At 41.0% G+C, this 27,193-nt stretch overlaps 1 protein-coding gene across 1 annotated transcript in view; it reads left to right on the plus strand.

Annotated features, from left to right (window-relative positions):
- Window positions 1-27,193, plus strand: part of USH2A (usherin) — a 390,811-nt gene that overhangs the window by 40,447 nt on the left and 323,171 nt on the right. Inside the window, exons 9-12 of the mRNA XM_059677365.1 lie at window positions 9,630-9,825; window positions 12,754-12,884; window positions 22,026-22,221; window positions 25,699-26,340. Of these exons, the coding sequence (XP_059533348.1) occupies window positions 9,630-9,825; window positions 12,754-12,884; window positions 22,026-22,221; window positions 25,699-26,340 (1,165 nt within the window). The remainder of the gene's footprint in view (window positions 1-9,629; window positions 9,826-12,753; window positions 12,885-22,025; window positions 22,222-25,698; window positions 26,341-27,193) is intronic.

Consider the following 27,193-nt stretch of genomic DNA (forward strand, 5'->3'; position numbering starts at 1 on the left):
AGAGAAGTCCTACAACCAAGGATATAGAAAAGAAGTCATGTGGAGACTGGCAGGAGGGTGAAGATGTGGGACGGGCAGGTCCCACCCCCATGGTGTGGTGATTAAGAATCAGGAGGGATGTCCCAGCTATAGGGTCTCGCCTTAGGAGTGAGGAGTTTCAGCCCCACACAGGTCCACAGCCTGGGACACCAGTGCCTGGAGCAGGAGTCCCCATCACATCTGGCTGTGACAACCAGAGGAGATTGTATCTGAGTGGGATGGGGGGCTGCTGGAGACCTAGGACCTCCTTTGGAGGGGCCCATGCATGACTCACTTGCTCACAGACTCACCTGTGAGCCCTAGTGCAGAGGCAGCAGCTGCAAAAGCACCTTGCACCTGTGTGAGGAGCTACATTGACAGGCTTCAAGGCGAGGGCTGAGGAGCTGGGGTCAGGGAAGTTCTCTCCTGGGATGGAAGCACTGGCAGGTGCTTCCAAAATGAATAAGATCTCAGCTCCCATCACGCACATGCTCCCATCTCATTCAATATCTAGACATAGATGGTCTGCAGTCACAAGCCATGTTATCAGGAGCCCCATGCTGAAAAGTACATAGATTATCAGTTCTATTGATACTAGAGGCCCAGTGCATGGATTCGTACACGGGTGGGGTCCCTAAGCCTGGCCAGCGATCAGGGCCAATCAGGTCTGGGCTAATCAGGGCCTGCCAGCCAGAGGAAGGGACGGCGCAGGAGGTTGGCCACTGGCCCTGAGGAGGAAGCTGGTCCTCAGTTTCCCTGGGAAAGGGGCTGCATCTGCCACCACCCACCCCCAGTTTCCTATCCCAGTCTGGGGCCTGCAGGCCCTGGCAGGGTTGGGAGAGGAAGTGACCGTCGTCGAACCGGGCACGGAAGGAACAGACCCCAACTCTGCCGGCTGGCCAGCAGCGGGAGGTTGGATGTGGGAGTGCACTGACCACCAGAGGGCAGCTCCTGCTTTGAGCGTCTGCCGCCTGGTGGTCAGTGTGCATCATAGCAACCAGTCAGACAGTCAGACACTTAGCATACGTATTAGCCTTTTATAAATATAGAGACAATGTGTGAAACTGAAGTTGTCCAAATAATTCTGCTCACAGTCTCTTTTCCCAGATGTAGACTTTTTTCACGTTATTAAAATTTGTTGTATTGGGTATTTTTCCAGTCCTCCACTGTAGAGCAGGGGTGGGCCACGTACAGCCAGTGCGCGGACCATGGAAGGCCCGCGGAATCACTTGGTCTGGCCCTGTCAAGGCATTAGAGGTGAGTTAATTAAATGTTTGGCAAAACATAGCAGGCTAATTTTTAAGTTGCTAGTTTTGTGTGGCCCGCGAATGGTGTAGTAAATATCCAAATGGCCCTTGGCAGAAAAAAAAGGTTCCCCACCCCCACCGTGGAGGTTCAGATAAGGCATAGTGTGCATTAGAAAGGTCCTAAAAGTAGCCACCACATATTATAGTTGAAAGTCAGACAGGCTATGTATGGTCATTGTATTGCCACCAATATCTGGTCAGCATTTACCCAATAGTATTAGTAGTTATTGAATTTACACTCTTCATTTCAGCACCTAGAGAGCAGGTTGAGTACATATTTTCTGCAGACACTTTAATCATAAGAGAATGTCTCGCCAGAGGAAAGATAATTACTGAGAAAGGGATATGTTATTGAAGGATAAATACAGGAGCATTTTCTGTCTTCTCAATGGTGAAGCCTGGTAATTGTTTTGCATTTGCTAATTGAGATTACATGGCAACCCATAGGTAAAAATCTGCAGGAAAATATTGCACTTACCTTTAAATCTTTAATGTTACTGTTCAGTTAAATGCCAGACACATGAAGGTACAGGCCTGTAACATGTCATAAATGTAAACAGTCTATTAGGTCATTCATTCATGCATTCATCAGATGTATATTGATCACCTATCGTGTGCAAAGCACTGAGTAATTTTCTGTCTAGATTCTCTTTGCTGTTGGAAGTTTTACTTCCACCTCCCTCCCCGCCGCACACACAATCTATCATTGATAATAAACCATCAAATTTGTCTTACAATGCCTTTGCGATTGGAACAGTTGAGCCACATAGGGAAACTTCTATTGGGAAAAAAATAGTTCCATGAGTACTGTGAAGTGTTTATGTTTATAAAGATGATTTTGTCCACCTAGAACACAAAAGAAATGACACTAAAGTGGCATCATTTGAATAACAATCGAACTGCTACATCCAAAGGAAAGGGGAAGCTTGCGAATAGAGCCTGAGGACAATTATTATTATTATTAGAGATTTAGGTTCTTACAATTTCTAACACACTGGTCTGGCAGCCACTGATGAGAAAGGAGCAATTTGCAGACTTTCAGAAGATCTCTAATTCATTTAGGCCACTGGGGAATAGTTGAACAAATTACCTCTTTCAGCCCAGCAAGTAGTGCTATAGCGGTCTCTGAAAAGTAAGCATTTTATAGTCTCCCACTTTGAAACCGATTGCTTTCCTCTCCTCTCCACAGAGGCAGGGGCTGCCTACTTGTCTCTGAATGTTCCAGCAGGGGGGGGGGGTGAATTCCACATTCCAGGGCTCTCAGGTCAACACCTCCCTTCCTGAGATGTTTTTACCCCTGAGCCAGTGCAGCAGCAAGGTGGGTAGGAGTGAGGGCTTTCTCTATAAATTGAGTGCCTACTATATGTTAGGGCTGCTTCTAGGCAGTGGGACTCTCGCAGTGAGTAACAATGCACGTGGCTGTCCTTATTCATTTTTACGCTCTAGTTTATAATATTTGACATTCTAGTGGGTGACTTTAGAAAATTTTTCAATTTCTTTTCCTTAGTTTTCTCATCTGTCAGGTGGAGGTAATAGCAACTCCTACATCATAGATTATTGGAAAGATTTAGTTAAGCCAATAAGTAGGAAGCACACAGACCTGAAACCATATATTTTAGGTATTTATACGGCCTGGATAGCACTGCTGTAGAGACATCTATGGGCATTTTTCTGAAAGAGAAATAATTTTCTTTCATTTTTGTTTCTTTGCTTGAGTCTAATAAGGACAACAGATAAGTAAATGAACCATTAAATATTCTATGTAACTTTCAGTGACTTAAACACTGTACAGGTGATTGGTTAAAGAAGATGTGGCACATGCATACAATGGAATACTACTCAGCCATAAAAAGGGATGAAATACCTCCTTCCCAACAACATGGATGGGCCTTGGGAATATTATGCTAAGCGAAATAAGTCAGACAGGAAAAGTAAAAAAAAAAAAAACATGGTTTCACTCATATGTGGGATATAAAACTGAGAGCTAGAAATGAACAAACAAGACGAACAGAATCTCATAGACACAGACCACAGTGTGGTGGTTACCAGAGGGAAAGGGGGAGGAGGGGATAGTAAAGCTTAAAGGGGTGGGGGGGGGTCTAAATATACAATGATGGAAATTGTGCTTGGATGGTAAACACAATGCGATATACAGACGATGTGTCAGAGATTCCACAGTCTGTTCCGTGCTTCTATGTCTCTGGCATTAGCTGCTTGTAAAGTTTCCAGATAAACTCTTTAAAATGAATATTTAAAATAGTTTAATCCATTTTTTTAAGTTGTTCAAAACTGGATTGTTCATTTTTTAATTTATGTGTGATGAAGACAAATTGTTTTTGATGACTCATGGTCCTCATTATAAACTTGACCTTTCAAAGGTCATTGAGTCTGTTGAGCTCCTAGGTGAGTAGCTTGCAGGAAGAGCTCCCCCTGCCCCCACCTTCCCAGGGACTTCATGTGTCTGGCCAAGGGAACGTTTTCCTATCCTTTCTTTCAAAGATACATCATGGACATTCAAGATTGCTGGATACCTGACTGAATAGATGAGGCGCTGCTATACATTTCTTTAAATTTTTTAGATGTAAGTTGGCACTTTCTCTGTAAGTTTGAAGGTATTCAGAAATAACGGATCAAGATAGAAACCCCTGGATTATCTTCGCTAGATTGTGTTTGCTAGTCTGCAAGAGTAACAAAGGAATAGTGTATTACAGTTTAATAATTCAGAAAAGAGAATTCACTTGGTGTACTGTTAGACAATAATGTAATAAAATAAATTTCATCCGTGTCTTCTAGATTCTATAATTTTCCTTCCTGAATATGTCCAAGTATTTGGCTGCAACTTATTGGAGTGGATTAGAAGCCTTTAAAAAGCTATCAAAGTGATAGTAGTAATGAATCAGTGATAAAGTCTTCAACCCTGATATAGCTATGATCTAATCCTGTAATTTGAGCATCAAGAGACATATAGGGGCGGGGGAGGGGGTCCAGTTAGTACAGAAAAAACTGAAACATAATTGAAAGTGACAAATGATTAATTGGACATTGGGAAAACATTAAGTAGAAAACCGTCTGGTTCATAAATAGCATAAATATAAGGTACATATATTCCTAGATTTTAGATGAAACTTTAAAATCATTGGTAGAGTAGGGAAAATTGTGAGAATTCGAAAAAGTATTTCTCGTGTTTATCATTTTAAAAAATCATAATTTACCCAAAACTTACTCACATGTCCTCCATTTTGTCATGGTTCTTCTTGTATTATCTAAAAGGAGTTGTAAAGAAACACACTTCTGAGACCAAAAACATATTTCATTATTTTTTGGAGGAACAATCATAAATTACCTTTCTAATATAGTCAGATGGATGAGATTTCTTTTTTTAAAAAAATTATTGAATTTATTGGTGTGACATTGATTAATAAGATTATATAGGTTTCAGGTGTACAATTCTATAGCACCTCATCTGTACATTGTATTGTGTGCTCATCACCCCAAGTTAAATCTCCTTATGTCACCATTTATCCCTGCTTTACCCGCTCTACCTGTCCCCACCCCTCCCCTCTTATAATCATCATACTGTTGTCTGTGTCTATGAACATTTTTTTGGCTTAATTCCTTCACCTTTTTCACCCAGCCCCACAACCCCTCCCCTCTGACAACTGTCAGTCTGTGCTCTGTGTCTATGATTCTGTTTTTATTTTGTTAGTTTATTTTGTTCATTAGATTCACATATAAGTGAGATCATATGGTACTTGTCTTTCTCTGATTGGTTGATTTTATTTGTGACAGCATGGATGGACCTAAAGAGTATTATGCTAAGTTTCATTAATTTTATAATCAAAGAATAGACTACTAAGTATTCCTTCTCTTTTATAGTCTTTGTAAACTACACAAATGATAATAACCTAGTATCATCCTTTAGATCAAAAGCACTGTGTCATTTAGTTCTATATGTTTTAAGTCAAATTTTATAACAAATGTAGTCTGTCATTCCTCAGAATCCTTGCTTGTATATATAAACATAAGAAAATGTTTTATCTTTTAAAAATCATATTCTGTTTAATGGTAATTCATAAGCCCTCTTCCTACATTTTGCCCCCAAAGAGAGCCATTTTCTCTGTAGTATCTTACTACATATGTATATAATTTAAAATAAACGTTTTAATGTTCTTAGTTTTCTTAGGGAAATGCTACATGCACATGATGAAAATGATGTATAGATTTCTTATAACCGTCCATGCAATTGCATTTCATTTGCCCTCAATTTTTAATACATTAGTAATAAGTGCATACTGCAGAAAAAATAAAGTTATAAAAAGTAAAAGTCATCTGTAACTCCACCACCCATAGATAATCTCGGCAAATACTCTTTAGTTTATATCCTTTAGATCTTTTATTATTGTTATTCTAAGTAAACCTGTATCATCTGTCTCTATCTTCTTAAAGTTGTATCTCTGTATCCATATCCATAGATGAATCTGCCTTTATCTGGAAAACAGGATTATACTCTACATATCAATATAACATGGTTTTTCAATTCAAACTACATTATGGCTATCTTTCTACATTTATATTTACACTAGAGGTCCGATGCACGGATTTGTGTTGGTGGGGTCCCTCAGTCTGGCCTGTGCCCTCTCACAATCCAGGACCCCTCGGTGGATGTTTGGCTGAAACCGGCAGTCCAACATCCCCCCTAGGGATGTAGTAGTGTGCAAAGTGGCAGATGGCTGGGGGAAGAGCCCGAGCCCAGGCCAGGCACCGCTCCCATTCATCCCGACCCCACTGTGCCTGCTGCCGCCTCTGCTCAGTAAGCTCTCTGAGTGGTGCTCCCCCTGTGGGAGCACACTGACCACCGGGGAATTGCACCTGTGTTGAGCATCTGCCCCCTGGTGGTCAGTGTGTGTCATAGCGACTGGTTGACTGGTCGTTTGGTTGCTTAGGCTTTTATATATATATAGATATGATTGTATGATATTCATTTGAAGATACGGCGTTTTCAAACCATTCCCTGTGGGGCATTTAACTTGTATTCTTTTCCTCACTATTATAAAAAAATCTTGTATGTCAACAAACTAGATAAACTTAGTAGAAATAGATCTTTTGGAAACACACAGCTAATCAACTCTTTGGCTGGGATAGGTACCCGTCTTCTCCACTCGCATAACACTCTATTAATACATAGACCTTGATCCTATCACTTTGTACTGAAATAATTTATTTACTTACATGTATCTTCCATAAAATGCAAGTTATTGACTTGTATGCTTTCTGTGTCATCCACACGGTAGGAGCTTAATAGACAATTGCTATACTGTTAACTGAAAATTCACATGATGTCATTAATATTCAAAAAAATCATTCTTGAGGAAATGTAAAGAGGGGGTACAAAGGGAATAATTAATAAACAGTAATGTTTATGTAAAGATTTCATAATTGCCTGTTATTCTATGATTTGCATAAAGCACTTTCAAATGTAAAATGAAACTCAATTTCTAAAAGGAAGATGGAGCAATCATTAGAATATTATCAACTCTCGGTCTTAGACCAGAAAGATTTTTAAGTGAAGGAATTGACCTCTTTAAGCTTTCTCTCACCAGTCATCATTTGTAAATCAAATTTATTTTATATAATCAAAAGTTAGAGATTAGGCGTGGGCTTAAAGTCAGACATTTTAGTTCAATTACTGGTGCTGCCACTATCTGTGGAAAGTAACATGAAATGTATATTTTCTATGTGCTGGGCATTGTAGTGAGCATTTGAAATGGATTATCTTATTGAATCCCTTAGGCTTTGGGTAATAGTATCCCAATCCTAATTTGTCTTCCTTAATATGCTATCCCTATATTCCTATATAATAAATTCTGCCCTATTAAATCTTATTTTTCTCATTTATAACATGGGAGTAATAATACCTGACTCACAGGGTTGTTGTAAAGACCAAGCATTTGGCAGAATGTCACATGGTAAGCCCTCAGTAAACATTGTCTACTACTTGATGATTAGGTTAGCAACTGGGGAATAAAGAGGGTAATTAATATGGTCAACAGCATTAACCAGCAAGTCCTTAAGCCCACTTCTGTGAAACTCAGTTTCTTCACCTCTAAAATAAAAACACTTAATTCAATATCTTAATGATTTTTTTACTCAAAATAACCTTAGAACAATCTATAATATTTCAATAGTGACCAACATTACGTCTGGAGCATATTCTACATTCAAAATCTGGAAGTTACATGACTGGGGAGGGAAAAGGTGGAGGGAGAAAGGGGTCAAATCCAATAGAGGTGTTGGTCTCCAGTTCCAGTGACACCAGCAGTTTACAAGACTGCCCCCATGCAATAGATTATTTGTAACCATTCATAGCGGATTCTGTGATGTAACTGTACAGGCCCATGATTTGATTTAAAGGACATAGCCCATAAAGTGGAGCAAGGAGCAGCCTATGATCCACGTTCATTTCTGGTTAATTTTCGTCATCTGCAGTGACAACGGCCTCATCACATACTTCCTTCCCAGGAGCCATCAGATGTCATTAGGGCCTAATTACCGCTCGGAAGGCCCAAGTGTGGGGAGACCTGTCCCAGTTGGACAAGTGGAAGAGGAGATGCAAACTCACTTTCTGACTTCCTGGCTTTGGAGGAGAGAAATGAGCTCATTAAATTCTCTTTCCCAGGTCAATTAGCCACGCAATTAATCTCACTCCCGATTTTTAAAAACTCTATTCATCCCATCACAAACTTGGGCCAAATGCAAAATTTTGCCTCAAGACGATGCCCAAGGCCCGTTTTTTTTCCCTTCATTTCAAAGTATTCTTCCCATGACCTTGCTCACCCTATGATGGTGTTTTTATTATTCAGGTTGCACTTTCTCGAATAAAAGTGGGTGGAAGTGGTGACATGGAAGCTGCGGTCCTGTCACCCTGATTACAGATTCCGTTTGTCTTCTCCAGAGCAACTGCTGGCTGTCTGAGCCTGGGACGTTGCCTACCCGAGCTAGTGGAGCAAATCCAGCAAACGCTTCCCTTTGCTGTTTGTATGAAGACAGTATTATTTTTGCTTTATGCTTGTGATCTAAAAAGTAAAGTCTCATTTAAGACTTTATCCTGACTGTGAACCTAAAAGCCATTGTCAGACTGCACTAAGTGCTATAGCAATGTTCCAAAGGCAAAATCCCGACTTCTTCAGTGTCCTGAATCAAAGAGGAATTTGCCACTGACTTAATGGGGTGGTTTGGGCACTACCAAACAGTTGTTACTCAAAAAGGCTAGCCTTGCCCGGCCGGTGTGGCTCCGTGGTTGAGCATGGAGGTGTATGAACCTAGAGATGATGGTTCAGTTCCTGGTCAGGACACATGCCCAGGCTTTGGGCTCAATCCCCACTAGGGGGCGTGCAGGAGGCAGCCAGCCAGTGATTTTCTCTCATCACTGATGTTTCCATCTCTCTCTCTCTCTCTCTCTCTCTCTCTCCCCCTTCCTCTCTGAAATAAATTTTTAAAAAAGGCTAGCCTTCCTTTTGTGGACAAATAAGACCTTTACTTCCACTGTCCATCTGTTCTTGCATGCTATCTGCTCCATCCATTAGAGCCCTTTGCATGTTAATCATAGTTATTTTAAATTCCTGGTCTGACAATTTCAACATCCCCCTCCTCCCTGCAATACCGGATTTTGATGGTGGCTCTCTTTCTTCCTATTGTTTATTTTTGCTTTGGGTATGCCTTGTGATTTTTTAAATTTTTTTTTATGGATAGCTGGACATGATGGGTGGGTAAGGAACCGTTGTAAGCAGCCCTTGGTAATGTGGCTTCTACTGGCGAGTCTGCTCCTGTCGCCGGGACTGTCTGTCTTCGCCCGTCTGCCTCTCCAGTCTCAGAGGAGCTGTTTCCCGTGCCCTCCCCTTAGGGATCCAAGAACAGTTGTTGACATTTTGTCTGTTTAGCGTTTCACTTGCTAGGATGGACTGGCGGCTTCTAGGCTCTTCACCTGTGGGAACAGACACTGCAAGTCAAGCTTTTAATGTTCTGACCCAAAGAATGTAACGGCCCCGGAACAGTCACCACTTTTCACATTGGTTATGAAGATCGCTTTGCATGATTTCAGTCCGCACGGCCGCCTTCACACTGCCATGCCTGTCATACGCTCATCTCTGATTTATAAAGCATTTTTCAAAATGGAACAGTTGCTGGCTTTTAACTCTTTGATATTAGCTTATTTCGTCTAGTAAAAGTGCCTGATATGTAAATAAAAACCAAAGCAATCTCAGTTGTATATGTACTTATTGTTCTGATGTGACTTCACGGTCCTAGTGCGATCGCTGCCTGCCTCTGTACAACGACAAGCCTTTCCGCCCAGGAGACCAAGTCCACGCCTTCAGTTGTAAGCCCTGTCAGTGCCACGGCCATTCCCAAAGCTGCCACTATGACATCTCAGAGGACCCCTTTCCGTCTGAGCACCACAGAGGGGGCGGAGGAGTCTGTGATGATTGTGAGCACAACACCACAGGTAACTAGCAAATGACCGTCCCAACTAAGGCCAAGTTGGCCTGTGAGGCCCATGTTACTTTAAGTTACGTTATTGCTTTCTTGTTTAAGAAAGTGCTCTCCTGCTGTTAACGTTTGAAAACCAAAGCTGGTTTACCAAATCTTCATAATGGCAACTCATGAAATAGTTTTCAGAAATAGTAATCTAATCTTTGACTATATCTATTCAGGAAAAGCCCCCCCACCCCCACCACCACATTTGATTAAAGTATGAATATATATAGGATAACTCAGGACTGATTAGTTTGAACATGTACTTATCTTCTTTAGATAAGTTTTCTTGTGTGACCCTGATCTCCCACTATGTATGAATTCTCAGGTGGAGATGTTTACATGAATTTAGATTTGGCATGGACTCTGGGAACCTGGGAATGCTCTGTAAATGCTATATAAATGCAGAGGTGATTATTGAAGTCTTGTTCTAAAACTATTCAGCATTTTGAAGAGCTGGTATATTAAAAGCAGAAGTCAATCTCTGACTTTGTAAAATGTAACTGGTCTTATGGGCTTGAAAGAGTGCTATTCTGAAGTCGTAATGAATTTATTAGATAATTATGGATGGCCTAAAATGTCACACAAGAACTTAGCTAGGCGCTGGGAATATAAAGATTAACAAGATAAAGACTATCCTGTCTTTGTGTGTATTAGTACATAGTGGGAAAGGCTCACCATTGAAGGAACAATTACAAAGTGGTCTAATGCAGCAGTCGCCAACCTTTCGGTCCTCAGGGACCACCAGTGGTCCGTGGTCCACCGATTGCTACCGCTGGTCTAATGGGTGCCAAGGTAGGGCAAGTTCAGTAGGAGTTGTCCAGGTGAAGGAGTGAGAGGAAGGGGGTTGGGAGCAAACAAAGGTTTCTAATAAGAAAAACAGTCATGTAATGTCCTAGAGGAGAGAAGCATGGAGACCCTTGAAGACCTGATAGATGGGAAATGGCTGATTGTAAGAAGAGGCACTAGGAAGGGAGTCAGGGGGCAGATTTCAGAGGGCTCTACACATCATGACAGATTTTTGGTTTCTATCCTAAGGTCAATCAGGTGTCCTTAAGGGGTTTACAAAGGAAAGGAACATGGTAAGTTTTGTGTTTTTAAAAGACCTATGTGGTCATAATGTGGAGAGTGGATTGGGCAGGATCAGGTGTGGTTTGGGAAGACCAGGTAGCGGGAGCTGCAGTTTGTCCCGGTGAGGAGCACGCTGGAGTGGATGGAGGTGGTGTGGATGGAGACAAGTCAGGAAGGAAAGTGGCAGCGCTTTCCAAGCAAGGCATAGGGAAGGCAGGAGCATCAAGACTCTTGCCTCCCATTCCAGTGTGAGCAACAGGGTCAACATTGATGTCAGCCACTGAGACAGGAAACACAGGTGGATCAAGCTTGGGGAGAGGGTGGCGGGTCTCATTTGGACATGCTCACTGGGTGTTTCCGAGAGGGATTCTGTCGAGGGCAGTGGGGCTGAGTTCTGAAGGTGCTTCCCCAAGGACGGCCCTCTGGTGCCTCAGAAAAGATCCCTATCATCAGCACACTTCAGTGGCACCTTATGTGTGGGATGTTTGTTAGTGTATGTCCATTCCTGTCATTATTCAGTTAAGACCCCTCTTACCCTCATGGCTACAGGAAGGCTCTGTGAGAACGGTGTGATGTTTGTATTGCTCATGACTACTCCTTCCTCAGCACTCAGCACAGAGTTTGGCACATGGGAATCACCCAATGAATATTCATTAAATGGCAAATACAGGAGATATTTCTAGATTGGAGATAGAAATTTGAGAGTCATCAGCATATGTAAATGGAAATATTCTAGAAATACTATGAAACCATTTAATGTTTAATTAATCCACAGCCAATGTCCATCAGAATGTGGATTTTCACTTGATTATTTCCTTAGTTTTCGAATGGGCCAATTTGGACAATATTTAAGGATAATACATGTTTAAAGGGGAAATTGGTTGCCTTGAGTTCTGTTTTGGTGGTTCTATATTGTACTTACATTTACTTTAGAGTTGGCCTGTAGATTAGATTTGTTTTCCTTTTATAAGAGAAAATTTCTGATTAGTAAATTGTAAGCTATAGGAATTACCTGATATTTCTAAAATGTCAGACTATTCTAATATTTAAAATGAAATTTGTTTGCTATGTCTAAATATAATAAACTAGAGGCCCTGTGCACAAAAATCTTGCATGAGTAGGATCCCTAGGCTTGGCCTGCGATTGGGGCTGGCCAGGTCCTTCCTTCATTCCGCGCTGCCCCCTGGTGGTCAACACATGTCATTGTGAGCAATCGAACTCCTGGTTGAACTCCCGAGGGAACACTTTTCATATAAGCCTTTTATATTTAATAGATTTCTATTGATATTTGCAATGGAAAATAATGGCCATAAGCTCTCACAGAAGCATTTGCTTTTAATTATGTTAACTATAGAATAATGAATGATATTTAGTAAGAGCAGTCTCCTATTTGACAAGATTTAGTTCTGGAAAATATTTCTAATACTCCATGCATTGTTGCTTCTAACTGGACAGCTATCCTCTCCCACACAGACAGAAATTTCTCATATTTGATTGAGGTCAAATGCCTAGCCCTGGAAATAAAGAAAAGTTTGAAGTTTAGAAAGAAACTCTTTCAAAACGCCTGGGCCCTTCCAGAGGCCAGCTTTTTAGAGGTGTGGCATTTTATAGCAGATGGGAGTTTAATGAAGTAAAGCATAGTTTGTAGCAGGTTCATTGTTTCATATGCTCCGGATCACTAAATTGGCAGGTAGAGATGAAAGGTGCATTAAAATGGACGTCCCGAAAATTATAGAATTCCCTCCAAGGAATACAGTCTTTAATTCTGAATTATGCAGCTGATTTTAATGAACTGGAAGTCATAACGCATCACCTCTCCCTGCCGCAGGACGGAACTGTGAGCTGTGCAAGGAGCACTTTTTCCGACCAGTTGGGGCAGATCCTTCAGCCACGGATGGGTGCCAGCCCTGTGAGTGTGATGCAGCCGGTACCCGAAACGGTAGCCTCCTGTGTGATCAGGTGAGTTCTCAGTATGGAAGTAAAGGATTGCTCCCTTTCAAAAGCTAATTTGGTCCTGGCTGGGGTAGCTCAATGAATAGAGCATTGTCCTGATGTGCCAATGCTGTAGGTTCAGTCCCTGGTCCGGGCACATACAAGAATCAACCAGTGAGTGCATCAGTAAGTAGAACGACAAGTCAATGTTCCTCTCTCTTTTCTCCCTCTAAAAATCAATCAATAAAATGCTAAGATGAGACATCATCTTCTCATAGAATCGAGGACTGTATTTCTTAGGATGTCCTGTGTGTGTTTGCATCTAAATGAAATGGCTGCTTTAGGAGCGCTGCTGTGCAACTGTTAATACGGACATGAACTGTCAGACTTCCTGGAGGTCCTTTGCAGAGAAGAAAGGCTCATTTTAGTTTTACTTTTACAAATGTCAAAACAAATTGGAAACTAGGGGGTTCAAAGTATACTGGAAAGTAAATTGAGTATATGTCTGGGAATTATTGGACAATTAATGTTAATAAATGATGTTAACTAAACAAAAACAAGTTTCCTCCCCAATTCCAAAGAAGACAGTCTAACAAAGGTCATGTACACCCAGGTCCAAATGGTCATTATGATAGTTGTGCTTGTGAATTTTATATTCCAACCTTCTCTCTATCTTAACAGCACAGTGCATTTTTACAATTTTATGCACTTTTATTACAATATCACAAAAATTATTTTCTGACCTACATGAGCACAGATTTTAACTCACCTGGGTCAATATATCCTACCTCAACTGAAAGAATGGGAGAAAATATTTGCAAAGCATATATCCAGTGAGACTTGTCTCCAGCATATATAAAGAACCTTTACAACTCAATAATAAAAAGGCAATGCAATTAAAAATGGCTAAAGGATCTAAATAGATAATTCTCCAAGGAAGATACACAAATGGCAATAAGCACATGAAAAGATATCCAGCATTATTAGTCTTCAGAGAAATGCAAATTAAAACCACAATGAGATACCACTTTACACGCACTGGCATGGCTGTTGTTAAAAGGATAGATAATGACACGCATTAATGAGTCTGTGGAGGTCATTTGTGTTCCCATAGACTGCTGGGGGCACCTAACACGTACATCCACTTTTACAGACAGAAAACAGTCTGGTGTTCCTCAACATATTAAATACAGAGTTACCATATGACCCAGCACTATCACTTCTGGGTATATATGCAAATAAAATGAAAAGATAAATTGTCACACAATCTTACTCGTGAACATTCATAACTCCTTTATCTATAATAGTCAGAATGTTGAATAACCCAGTGTCAATTGATGAGTAGATAAATAAAATGTAGCATGTTTACTCAATGGAATATTATTCAACAGTAAGGAGAAAGGAAATAATAACATTTTAACGTGTCCTTTGGTCCCAGGAGTAGGGTAGGGAGAGAGGAGAGAGAGTTTTTTTTATTACATGCCTCTGTATGTCCATATTTTCCATGTGCAAAAACCTAGTTTAAAAATGCATAAAACAAAAGACATACTTGGAAGTGTTAACATTTTTTTCTTTTAGAAGCTTTTTTTTACCTTCTATTTCTGATTGCTTTTTTGATCATTTTTATAGCAGAAATAAATAGAATTTTCATGAAATCCAATATGTAGCCAGAGAGAGCTACATACAGGATTCCAAATGCAGATACAATGGCAGAGCTGTTCATGAATTTAATGCCTCCACGTTGTTCATCTCTAAGTCCATTCACATTTTGCCTTAATGGTTATTCTCTTATTCTCCAAGTATGGACACAAAGTCTGTATGATACAAAAAAGCTATTATGACAGGTGAAAATATCATGTCAAGCCCACCTTGCCTAAATAATATTTTCTAAAAACATTTATTGTTGTTTTCAGTGGGACAGCAGAATCCATACTAAAAAAAAATTGCCAATGGTGTCAGAATTCTAAACTGTAAAATTGAACTCAAGGACATTTTCTAAATTCATTCAGTCACAATCCTTAATAATATTAGGGAGCATACAGGAATATTAGGCAGTTGTTCAAGTCTCATTTTGCTGTAATAACTCAGGAACCAAGCCAGCCCCAAATGGCCCGGGCGACCGTGTCGTGCGCTCTGGGTTCTGGAAGGGAGCTTCCCTTTGGCAGTTGCCATTTGACACTCAATCCAATCTCATAAGATCCGGCGTGTCTGCCTTATTCTTCCATTAGAGGTGCTGTAATTTTTACTCCTGTGGATGCCAAGATCTTGAGATGGGCATGAAGTAATGCTCTGAGTCACCACCACCTAAAAATACCAATACCAAAGTCAAGACACATAGCACAGTAATCATATTATATTAATAGGAGAGTAGAAAAGGGAGAAAGAGTCATTATTTTTATTGAGGAGTCCTTCATCCCTAGGGCTGTCATGGATGAATTTTAGGACATCCATGTACACCTTTAATGCTTTTTACTGTTGACACTATTACAGACGTCCCTCATCTCGCCCATTATGCCCCCTCCCTCCTCAACCTCCCCCCACCCCACCCCCAGGCCTTCACCACACTATTGTCTGTGTCCATGGGCTAAGCATATATGTTCTTTGGTTAATCTGTATGTTATGTAGGAGTATTTCCATTTGTTTCTTTATTTGTTTATTTATGTGTCTTAGAGGGGAAGGCTTTTAGTACCTTCATCAGACCCAAAAGGTATACATGAGCCAAAAAATACTAAAATTCACAACCCTGGGAAAATAAGTCCATTTGTCGTAAGAACAGCCTAGGCTGTTAGTACAGATCCTAATAATGTGAGTTTGTCAGGATGTCACTGCACTCTGTTCTCGTTTCCCTTGAACTCGGTGCGAGAGTTATTTGACCTCTTTCCTGAGTCTTTTCCTAGTCAGGTGTGACTTACATCCACGAGAACCAGGCGGAGCCCAGGCCTGGGTGGCGTCTTAGGAAAGTGTTCCAGGGAATCCTGAGAAGGGTCTTTGAACTCCTCTAGTCCATAGATGAAGATCCCAGTCGCTCTGACCCAAGGTGGGAGTACCCTGTCGGGCTCCAGCCTGGCCCTTCACTGACCCTGCCCTTCTTCATATGGTAGCTGGTTCCCCCTGGTGGACCTGCTGTGGCCACCTGCCAGGTGATGCTGGTGAGGCGAGGAGACTGCATGAGGCCTGACTCTGTGGAAGGCATTCAAGAAATGCTGTTTGGGTGCTTTCCTGTTTGGGGTTTTCTCCACGCCTTCCCCTCCCCCACCTTCTGTCTCTCTTACTTTGCTGTATTCCTACATCTAGCCAAGGAAACCATGAGGGTTAAGCCTCAGCAGTTCAAGACATAGGCGGTCAGCCAGAGAGCGGTGCTTCTCCAACTCTGAATGTGCATGTGAATATCTCAGATATCTTTCTTCTTTTGAGAGATTGGTGAGGTTCTTTACTGAGATTGTGGCATCAAACATGGGAGTTAGGACTTACACACTACATACTTTATTCAGAAGAATATAGGCAAGTGTATAAAAATATCATTTTGAACAATAATACTTGTAGACAGCTCAAAAGCTTACCATGTAGTATTCCATGGACTTCCCCAAACAGTCACACTAGGAAGGTATCATAATTATCCCCATTTTGTGGATGGAGAAATAGAGGTACCAAGAGAATAAGTAACGTCATCCTCTGTCAGATGTCTTTTAAAAGGCAGATTCTGATTGTGCAAGTCTGGAGTAGGGACGGAGATTCTCCATTTGTAAGAGCTTTCAGGTGATGCCTTGCTGCTGGTCTATGGACCACTCTTTAACATGGAAGTTCCTGGAACACTGTGTATCAAAGATGTGCGGGTAAAAGAAGCTGGGTTGCATGTCTGTGTGTGTGTGTGTGGGGGGGAGGGGTAGTTGAGAGCCGGTCCCTTATGCACACATGTGTACACCTGGTCCAAGTGGGCTCACTCTGTTCTGTTCTCTGAATCCCATCTTAAAATCAAACCTTTTCTAAGTTTTCCACACCAGCGAGCCTCTGTTAAATCATAGCAGAATTGTTCACTAAATTAGAGGATCTAATCTAAGCCACTTTCTTTAAAAAATGGAAATAAAAAACAATGAGGGGATCTGAAAGTTGGCTGAAAATGGGAAATATATATATAGTTGTAATTATATGAAAGAAAGAAGGATGGTTGATTGCAGTGCTCAATAAGACATCAATAGACTGCTGCAGCAGAGCCGGAACCGAGAGAAGGATTAGGAGGCATTAAAAAATAGATTAATAAGGCAGGAGGCCTGCACTGGAAATGAATTAGGTGAAATGGAAAGGCATCAACGAAGGAAATGTTTCCCGGTCTGACCTATGGAAGATGGAATAATAAGGAATAAGGACCCGACTCATGGAAATTGATTGTTCTGCCACAGTGATAATTTTCCAGAAAACAAGTTACAAAATGAGGCAGAATACACTTTCTCTGCATAATGTCCTATCTCCGGCAGTTCATCAATGCTTTTTCATCTGCTCAAAACTAAGTCTTTGTCATTAATTACTACAACGTGTCCAAAAGTCACCATGTGAATTTTCCAGAAAATACATTGCCTTACCTTTTGTGTTACCCAAATACTACCGTGTACAAATAGATGTAATGCACAAGTTTCTTTAGCCTACGAGGGGCTTGCTCCTCAATCATGTGATATGTGGATATTGCCTGTGAGCATTAGGGTGGCGAAGGATCTGAAAGGTGGCGAGTTTATAGCTTAAAGAAAGCCGTAAAGGCCTGGCTGGTTTGGCTCAGTGGATAGAGTGTCAGCCTGTGGACGGGGGTCCTGGGTTTGATTCCGGTCAGGGGCTCATGCCTGGGTTGCGGGCTCTATCCCCAGTGGGAGGTGTGCAGGAGGCAGCTGATCAATTGTTCTCTCTCATCATTGATGTTTCTATCCCCCTCTCCCTTCCTTTCTCAATCAATAAAAACGTATTTAAAATAAAAAAAGAAAGACTTGAAGATTTGGGCATTAGTCATGTGGTCTCATTCAGAGACTTAAGGAGAGATGAGTAGTGACATTTCTCTTGCAGCTGGTAAGCTGGTGGAGAGGCCCAGCTACAAAGGATCAGAACGAAGGTGCTGGGGTGTAAATTGGAAAAGAAGGGGAGAATGGGTCTGAGCTTGATAGGAAGGTTCACACTGAACAGTTATCCGAGGGAGATGAGGAGGCTCCCCTAGGTCACCCCACCTTAATGGGGTGGAGCAGAAATTCAAAGCCCAAGGGCAACGTAAGGTTCGGCACCCTGGGTCTTCCTAAAGGCAGCTCCACAGCCCGTTGCTAAACTGGCTGTTTATGCCCCTTGCTCAGAGGTAGGAAGGCACATGCCCATTTGATTTGGGAGCATTGTGCCAGGTCTGATTATAAATACTTAGGAAATAACAGTGTGCATATCATCGGGCGTCCACATCATTTCTCGAAAGCGATATAACTGTCAAATGAAGAGTAGGGTGACGTCGAGGCATTCCTGTGGCTCGCTGGGCACTTACTACATGCCAGGCGTTCAGCTCATTGTCTCACACACAAGCTAACCCGTGTGTCAAGGTATGTTTTAAAAGCCTGATTCATTTATTTTCCTTATCATCTCAGATGGACGCCTTCCTCGCTCAAGGTTTGGAATTTATATTTTCACTGGTCCGGTAGACTAACTCTGTAGTAAGCAGCCATTCTACTGTGTATGTTCACAGCAACCTGACAGTTTTACCCAAATAAAACAAAATCAATATCGTCAAACCGAAAGCGTTAACTCTCCTAAAAGCATATTTCTACACAACATTAACTACAGACATGGAAAATTCATTTATTCATGTTAGAAATATTTTTAAAACGCCGTTTGAGATCCTTCATTTTGATAAAGTCCTACCATCATCTTGTTAATAAGCACTGTATTAATTTTGCAGCAAATTACAATAAGACCGCGCACTGTATGGCTGTGCCATTCAGCTGACATTTATGAAATGCTCTAATTTAACATGGTGACATCTATTACATGCATCTTTTACAAGTTAGAGATAATAATCTCCGAGCGAAATAGACCTAAACCAGCCAAAAAAAAAAAGGAGGGGAGATGATGCAATATGAAATCATTCCCCTTTGAGAAGTAGCACTATAATCATTATAACCACTGCTGGGAACGGCGCGTGTGGGGAACCTCTTCATACTCCTTCCGTCTTGACCACTCAGAGGACTGAGAACAAATGTGTTCCGTTCCTACCGTCGTTTTGTTTGAGCATGCCTCAGGATGTTGCCCTTTGCACGCCCCTCGGAGATGATGGTGGGCAAGCTCCTCCAGCCATTTCTGGGAAACGCCTTTTGAAAGGGGCGGGGAATGTAAAATCACACCGGTCTGACGAATGGCAGGCATTGTAAAACAGCAAAGAAAAGGCATCTTGGTTTTCCACCCAGTGGCGGCCTTTCTTCTCCGATGAATGTTTCGACAGCTGAGCAAGATGATAAACAGCCGTGTCACAAAAACGCTTAAATGGAAACAAGTACGGTGATGTACGTCACTCACCGGGCGTTCTGCAATGCGTGGCATTTATGTGTGGCAGAAACCACTGCAGATCCATTTATTTTGCAAGCGGAATGAGCACCTTGCAAAGGTAGCATGTTACATTAATGTGGACTTTTCTTCTCTGGAGAGGCAGAAGCTTAAGGGAAGAAGTCATTGTACAAATACCAAAAATGCATAGTCATTCTCAGGGTCTGCCTCCTAGGGCTGAGCAGGCTCCTGGCAGGGAGGATACACTGCAGATGGATGATAGGTAGATGCTGGTGGTTGGATTGACAGGCAGATGATAGGCAGGCCTGTATGTACTTTTCCTTAGAAGCACCAATGATGCTGCAAGTGAATAAGTATTTTATACATGCTCTTTTTAAAACCAGTTAATTTCTAGAATTTTCCTTCAGATGCTCAGTAGGAGAAATTCTCCACTATTGACTCACTTCGCAAGCTCTCTGTTTCTCGGATGCTCAGTGCTGGGTAAGGATATCAGTGCAGGTGGAAGGAGTGATGGGAGCTGGGAGGTGTCGCACAGATAGCGTGACGTTACGACTCAGGGTGCACGCTGTGCCATTGGACGTGACGTAGTATTTGTGGAGTGACAAAGCGAATGACTTTCTCAACAGAGAAGAATAGGAGTCTAAGCATTTCTATGGGAGAGAATTCTGGAGTCACCTCTGTGAAAGAAAAGAATATTCTCAAGAATCTACTCATCGATTAGATGTTTTTGGCCCTCTTTTGTATCTCCTTTCTGCTCAGACAAAACCCTTCAAATCAAATTCAGTTTCCAGCGTAGGTTTCCGTTCTTAATCTCCTGAGTTCAAGTTCTGACTTTGTTTGGCATCATCACTATCACCTCATTGGCTCTTAGTGAGTTCTGGGGGAAGATGTAATCTATGGACCATCAGATGGTTTCTACCACCTGCCAGGTGAGTGCTTAGGAAGGCACGTAGTTCTGCTATTTTTCAAATGTTGCTTTAAATTACTTACAGTTTGGTGTCTGTTACATAGAGAACCTCTGTGCTCACCTATTTACTAGTATTGACGTTTAAATCATGCTTCATATTTTTTAAACACAGAAGTGGTGTCTTCACACACACACACACACACACACACACACACACACACACACACACACACACACACAGTGATCCTGTATGGGTTATTCGATGTCTTGATTTCACCCCGAAAGAATTCCATCTCTTAATGTGGAGGGTAGTTAAGAAAGCTGACTCGAATGACTGCTGCAGAATCTGACTCTTTCCTCTTGCCAGTGATGTCCCCGCCAACCTTATTGTTTCAGTCGTCACACAGTTGACTGTGCGAACCCACCATGGCCGCATGCCTGGGACGGTAGACTTTTTCAGGATGGTCGGAAATGGCGAGGCCCTGAGTGTGATCCCAAGGTAATCTATAGCCACCGCTAGCCAGCGTCAGTGCTATTCACAGAAAGTCAGTAAGCAGTAACTGGACTGCGTGGCTGATTCTTCCATCAGCATCCAGCGTCCCAGAGAGATAGACCACCGCCTCGACCTTCCTGGGGACGAGTGCTTGTCCCCTTGCTGTCTGATTAGTAGCTTACACCAAACAGAGTGAACATAGCGTGGTGGTTATGAACGTGGGTTTGGAAGTTACGCCACTTACAGCTGTCTGGCCCCCAGTAAGTAACATGATCTTTCTAAGGTTTGGTTTCTTCTTCAGTAAAATGAGGAGTCGGGCATTTCATAAATGGCAACATGACTAAAACTGCTGCTGTGGAGCTTACATTGTAATGTGGCTTCTTCCTTCATTCTTGTCCGTTTTCAAGTTGGAATTGTGCACGAATGCCTGATGAATCCCCGTTGGCTGTTCTAGTCTATAATGAAATGAAAAAACACCTCCGAACTGGACTTTACACTCTTTTTTTATGTATGTTCACTCTCAAATGAGCAGCCCAAAGAAGAACAAACACAGTTTTTTCACATTTTTTACCACAATGTAAATAATCTAAATGTACTGAATGTGATTAAGGCATACAACAAATGAACCATAAAAATACTGAAACATCCCTAAAAGCAGGATTGTGTAAAAAAAAATGTTCCGTACAAAATGACACTATTAACAAAGACCTTTATTTTAAGGTTGTTGAAACCTTGAAGGGATACTATTAGTAGAGCAAGATCTTCCCTTAAATTAAGCATCTTGTGTGTGTAAAACAAGCTTAGATGGATGTGACAGCAAATGAGAGGCATGGAACAGAGAGGTAGAGTTGTAAAGACTAAATTAACTGCTGTCTCTTCTCTATTTCGGTCTCCACGTGACCGACCACATTTGGATTTCTTTATGGGGTGCTCAGTGCTTAATTCCATGGTTCCCTTTTAGCCACCTACTACTGACTTCTACGGGGTTTATTTTCATCCGGTTCCATATAGTCACCCTGCTGAGCCATCCTGTTTGTGTGTGTGTGTGTGTGTGTGTGTGTGTGTGTGTGTGTGTGTGTGGCGGCGGGGGGTAGGGGGCGGGGGGGACAGGACACACACACACACACCTTCTTACCTTCCTGTCTAACATTTAAAATGTTTTTTCTCCCTCCCTCCTCACCTTGTCCCTAATGAGCAAATGATCCAAAAATAGATACGTTCATCATTCTACAAAATGTTGTATCTTCCCTAGATGGGAGGCCAGTGTGATTGTAAGCAACGTGCTTCTGGCAGGAGGTGCAATCAGTGCCAGGATGGCTTCTTCAACCTGCACGAGCTGGATCCTGACGGCTGTAGGCCTTGCAACTGCAATACCTCGGGGACCGAGGATGGAGATGTTACCTGTCACCCACATTCAGGCCAGTGCACGTGCAAAGCAAATGTTATTGGTATGTGTAACGCGGGCGTTTCAGTCACATCTCCATTGCCATCTGGAATAAAATCCTCCATTTGATTTCTTAACGGAAGAGTAAAGCAAATCTCCTTGCTCAAGGCAGGCTGGAAAAGAGGGGGAAAAACACAATCTGAACGAAATTAACTGTCTAAAATGATTGAATTAATAATTCTATCAAACTTCCGCTGGAAGCTTCCTTTAATCAACCCTTTAGAAGTTTCTGGAGTCGGTAGCCGCTGTACTTCACATGGTCCCATACTAATAAGTCATAGAAAAATATAATTTGCTTACCGCATAGATGTTTCTTTCAGAAAATTAGCACTTTTTCAAAATGGTTTCTACTTAATGAGTTCTAAGCAAATGATTTCCCTGCTAGTTTTCTTAATAGACCAAAATAAATGGATTTTTTTTTCAAAATATTCTGTGCTACAGGGTCCTTTGTGATAAATCTTTCCATATTTTCCTATTATATTTCTTTGAACTGTTCCTATGAAATGCAAAATAAGTCAACATAACTCCACAGATCATGTATATTGCTAGGGTTAGTTATAAAGGGCCACATAATTTTAATTTTGTAATTCAGTGCCAAGCTGATTATAATAAACAGCCACCGTCAGTGTTATTTATCATTTTTTTATACGAGACGTGCTTTTTTGTTTGTTACTCCCACAGGTATTTTTCAGAAATTAGATTTGATTATAGCAATTTATTACATCCAACATTTTTGAGGGGAACCACAGCCACATAAGGACAAAATTTATCAAGTGCCCAAAATACACTGTGTACATAATGCACTTTGAAATTTTGATATATGAGAATATTATGTGCGGAAAGTTTCCTGATGAAGTGACTCGTATATTGTAACTGAACATGTCTCAGTTCATATAGGAAGTTTAAAAAAGACCTTTGCCTTTCTATTGTCATTCAAGTCTTCCATCGTTTTTCTAACATTGACCTGAACCTAATAATAATAAAATCATGCCTAACAGTCTCTCTCTCTCACACACACACACACACACACACACGCATACATACATACACACATACATATGAACATAGCATTCTGAATAATCTGAATAATTTCATTTGTTATGTAACACTAAAATGGATTTTTATATAGATATAAATACATCATTTTATTAATTCAGCTAGACAAGCATTTCGTTTTAATTTAATAAAAGAGAATATCGGCGTGTTTAATGGTATGACACTAGGCTTCTCTGGTTTGGAGAAATATTACATCAGAATGTTAATGTAACTAGCCCTTATGCACTTCAAACATACAGAAACTAACTCCGGAGAAGCTGCATAAACAACTCGTACAGGGAAGCACACTTTGTATAAGCGTTACCTGGGATGCTGGAGGAATTCTAAAACCTTTCAATTCATCTCCACGGCATCCTCTGTTCTTTAACGTGAGATATATTTTAAATTCAAAATGTGAAAACGAAACTTCAAGAATGGCCTTTAAAGACAAATAGTTATTTCTCTATACAATGGAGTGTTTCTCGTGGTGGTTAGGTTCCAGAGCTTAAGGAAGAAAAAAATCAAAATTTACTATTTACTTAGAATTTGTTATGACCTTCCTACCATTTACCTATTTTACTGGTTGATCGAGATAGTTTTCTGCAGGAAAATATAAATATATAAATAAATATATATAAATATGTGTATTTGAAGATGAAATCACCATTTTGATATTATTTCTAAAGTTATTTCTTCACATTTAGTATGTTTAATAAAAATATAAACTTCATATGCATAATTTTTTCCTAAGGGGAATTAATAAGTAACCTTATTCAATTTTCCCTTGTTAATAATAATAAAAAAAACCCCACACACGCAAAAAAACAGAAAATACAAATGTGTGTTGTATATGCTTTGGAAAGCAAACTGTTAGAGTTAACAAAACTGTTAAATCTCACTAATGATTCTATCACCAGTAAAATACATTAGCACCAATAATTTTATTAAAGTAGGTCATTCATCTAGAATAAAAAGGGAGAAGAATGTGAATTAAATGCCAAGTGTGCTAACTCGCCTGTACTTGTTAACACCGAATGTGATGCCCTGTAGGCCTTCCCAAGTATCGTTAGGAATAGATTACCTGTCAGGAATATGTATGGCATATTCAAATAAGCACTGCGCATATTTTTAAAACTGATATGATATGAATCCATGTAGACCAATTTTAATAGTTCAAAATGAGTCATAATTCTTGTTAACAATACAGTTATTTTTAAAATTTGCAGCAATAGTGGCCCTTTTTTATTTTCCTTATTGAAATTAAATGATATGCCTTAGGTGAGTCATTCATCACTGTTAAAGAACTCGCCTTCCATTGGAGTTCTTGAATTTTTATTCATACATATACATATATATTATGCATCTCCTTCCCGCTCAGGAAATGCTTTTCTACATATGAGTTCCTGAGTGTGTTTTTGACTGTTATTTTAGTACTAATTTTTTTTATTGCTACTAAAGCTTAAAATAAATGTTTCAATTGATTCAGCCCCAGAGAGTCTGTTATTTAAATCCATGGATAGGTGAAAGCTATCTAAAGAAAGTATTTTGCATCTCAATGTTTACTATTTAACAATGTTTTTATTATTTTGCCCTGTAATAGTCTTTTTAAAAGTAACCTAAGTTGTCAGAGATTTAAGTGTAGTTGCTAAAACATTTTTCCCGTTTTGTGAAATGTATATATGTACTTCTTTAAATAGGAGTAATCTAAACAGAATTTATTTAGTGTTTAAAGAGATATGTTCTGAATCATACAATATAACAAGCAATGTGATTGCTTTATGAGCCAAAGAGAGCATAATTTATTTTAATTGAAAGTGATAAAATATAGGATCATATAAAAGTATTGAAATAAAAATTGCTCTGGATAAGTTTTATTTATATTAATTACTGAAATGTGTGATATTTAGGAGTAAGTATATATATCCTGTTATCACCAAAATAGTTATCAGCTCAACATTTTTAGGGGATTCTGATTTCTAGGAAAATAACTGTGCTGTTTTTCTGTATGACTTTGAAAATGAGTTTCCCCCTCTATTGTACATTTTAAATGAGCATGCTTTGTTAATATAAAATAAGTGAAAATGATGGTTTTAACATAGCTTTTAGTTTTAAAATAATATTTTTAATATTCACTAAAGAGAAGAGTTCTGGTATGTGTAATAGAGTGACATTTGCATTGAGCATTTCTTTTTGCATTAAGCAATATACAAGTAAAAGTGAACAAAGCACCATACAAAATCAAAGTTGCATTGTCACCAGATTAAGTATCGCCATCCTATTTGGAGTCCGTGACTAGCCCTCCATGGCACTACTTGTGAGAAATCGCCCAGCTTTTGTGTGTACATGAAATGTCAGCGTTACCGTTGCTTGCGCTTCAGCTACCTTGAAAGCATGCTAGCACCATTTTCACATTTTCCTCTTTTTTAAAAACAAATTCCACCTCTAGGGCTCCGATGCGATCGTTGCAGTTTTGGATTTAAATTCCTCCGGAGTTTCCATGATGGTGGGTGTGAGCCCTGCCGGTGTAACCCCTTCGGCTCAGTGAGCAAACTCTGCGACCCTCTGTCGGGGCAGTGTGAGTGCAAGGCAGAGGCCAGCGGACTCCGGTGTGACACCTGCCGGGAGCACTTCTACGGGCTGGACATCACTGGTTGCAAGGCCTGCGCCTGCGACCCCACGGGGTCCCTGCCCAGGACGGTCTGTGACGCTGGGACAGGGCAGTGCCGCTGCAAGCCCCGCGTTGGAGGGAGACAGTGTGATGGATGTTTGGAGGGATCCTTCTACCTCCAGCAGAATAACTCTTTCCTCTGCCTGCCCTGTGACTGTGATAAGACGGGGACAGTAAATGGCTCCGTGCTGTGTGACAAATCAACAGGACAGTGTCCGTGCAAATCAGGAGTAACAGGTCTCCGCTGCAGCCAGTGCCAGCCTCACAGGTACAATCTGACTGCGGGCGACGTCCAAGGCTGCCGGGTGTGTGAGTGTGACTCCGCGGGGACGTTACCCGGGACCACGTGTGACCCAGGTAGTGGCCAGTGCCGGTGTTTGCCTAACCGCCAAGGAAGAAGGTGTGACCAGTGTCAACCAGGTAGGAGGGAATTGTGCTGCCTTCTCAGGGCGCCGTGACCTTTCCTTCTTCATTCCATGCCGGGCCATTCCTCTCTCTTACTCCGTTGAGGCCTCTAAGAATTTAACCCACAGCATCAGTGTTGAGTTTATATCTTTATGCGGCACAGATACAAGTGCGAAATCTACTCAAGATCATGTGGCATCTTTGTCTGACCCGTTAGACGAATGCCAGCCAATGACATTTCAGAACTGAGACTCACTGGTACTTAGTTTCTCAACTTGAACTGAAGAGAGTGGAAAGGAGGGAGGGAAGAGAGGAGAGAGACAGAGAAAGAGAAACATCAATGTAAGACAACTGGATCGATTGCAAGGGCCGACACTCTAACCACTGAGTATGCTGGGCAATCTCTCTTTGTTTTTGCTTTTTGTTTTGTTTTGTTTCTGGTCCTGCATTCAACTTACAGCTTCAGGAAGTATGTCGAATTTATCTCTTACTGTTAAATTTACATGGACAAAGAGCACACCCTTATCTCGAAGTATCTTTATCATAAGCAGGCGCTTCAAGGAGCCAGCTCTGCAGTAGGCACAGTAAAATGCACGGCTGAAATCTTTCATTCTGTGCCTTTAAACACATTGGAGAGACCGGTCACATACAACAGGGGCCGGGGGACACCAGGCTGCAGTGTGTGAGCAGTGTGGCGTGGGGGGTGTGAACTGGCCATGCAGAGGACTCCTGCCTGCTTCTTTCATCCGTAATTGTAAATATTACTGGCCTGCAGTAGACGGCTGCACATAGATTCCTGTCCCACTTTCTTAAAAAACATTATTAAAGAAGGTGTATGTAATGAAGCCTCATGTATTATTCACCTAAC

The sequence above is a fragment of the Myotis daubentonii genome, chromosome 20 (assembly GCF_963259705.1).
Source record: "Myotis daubentonii chromosome 20, mMyoDau2.1, whole genome shotgun sequence".
NCBI classification, from domain to species: Eukaryota; Metazoa; Chordata; class Mammalia; order Chiroptera; family Vespertilionidae; genus Myotis; species Myotis daubentonii.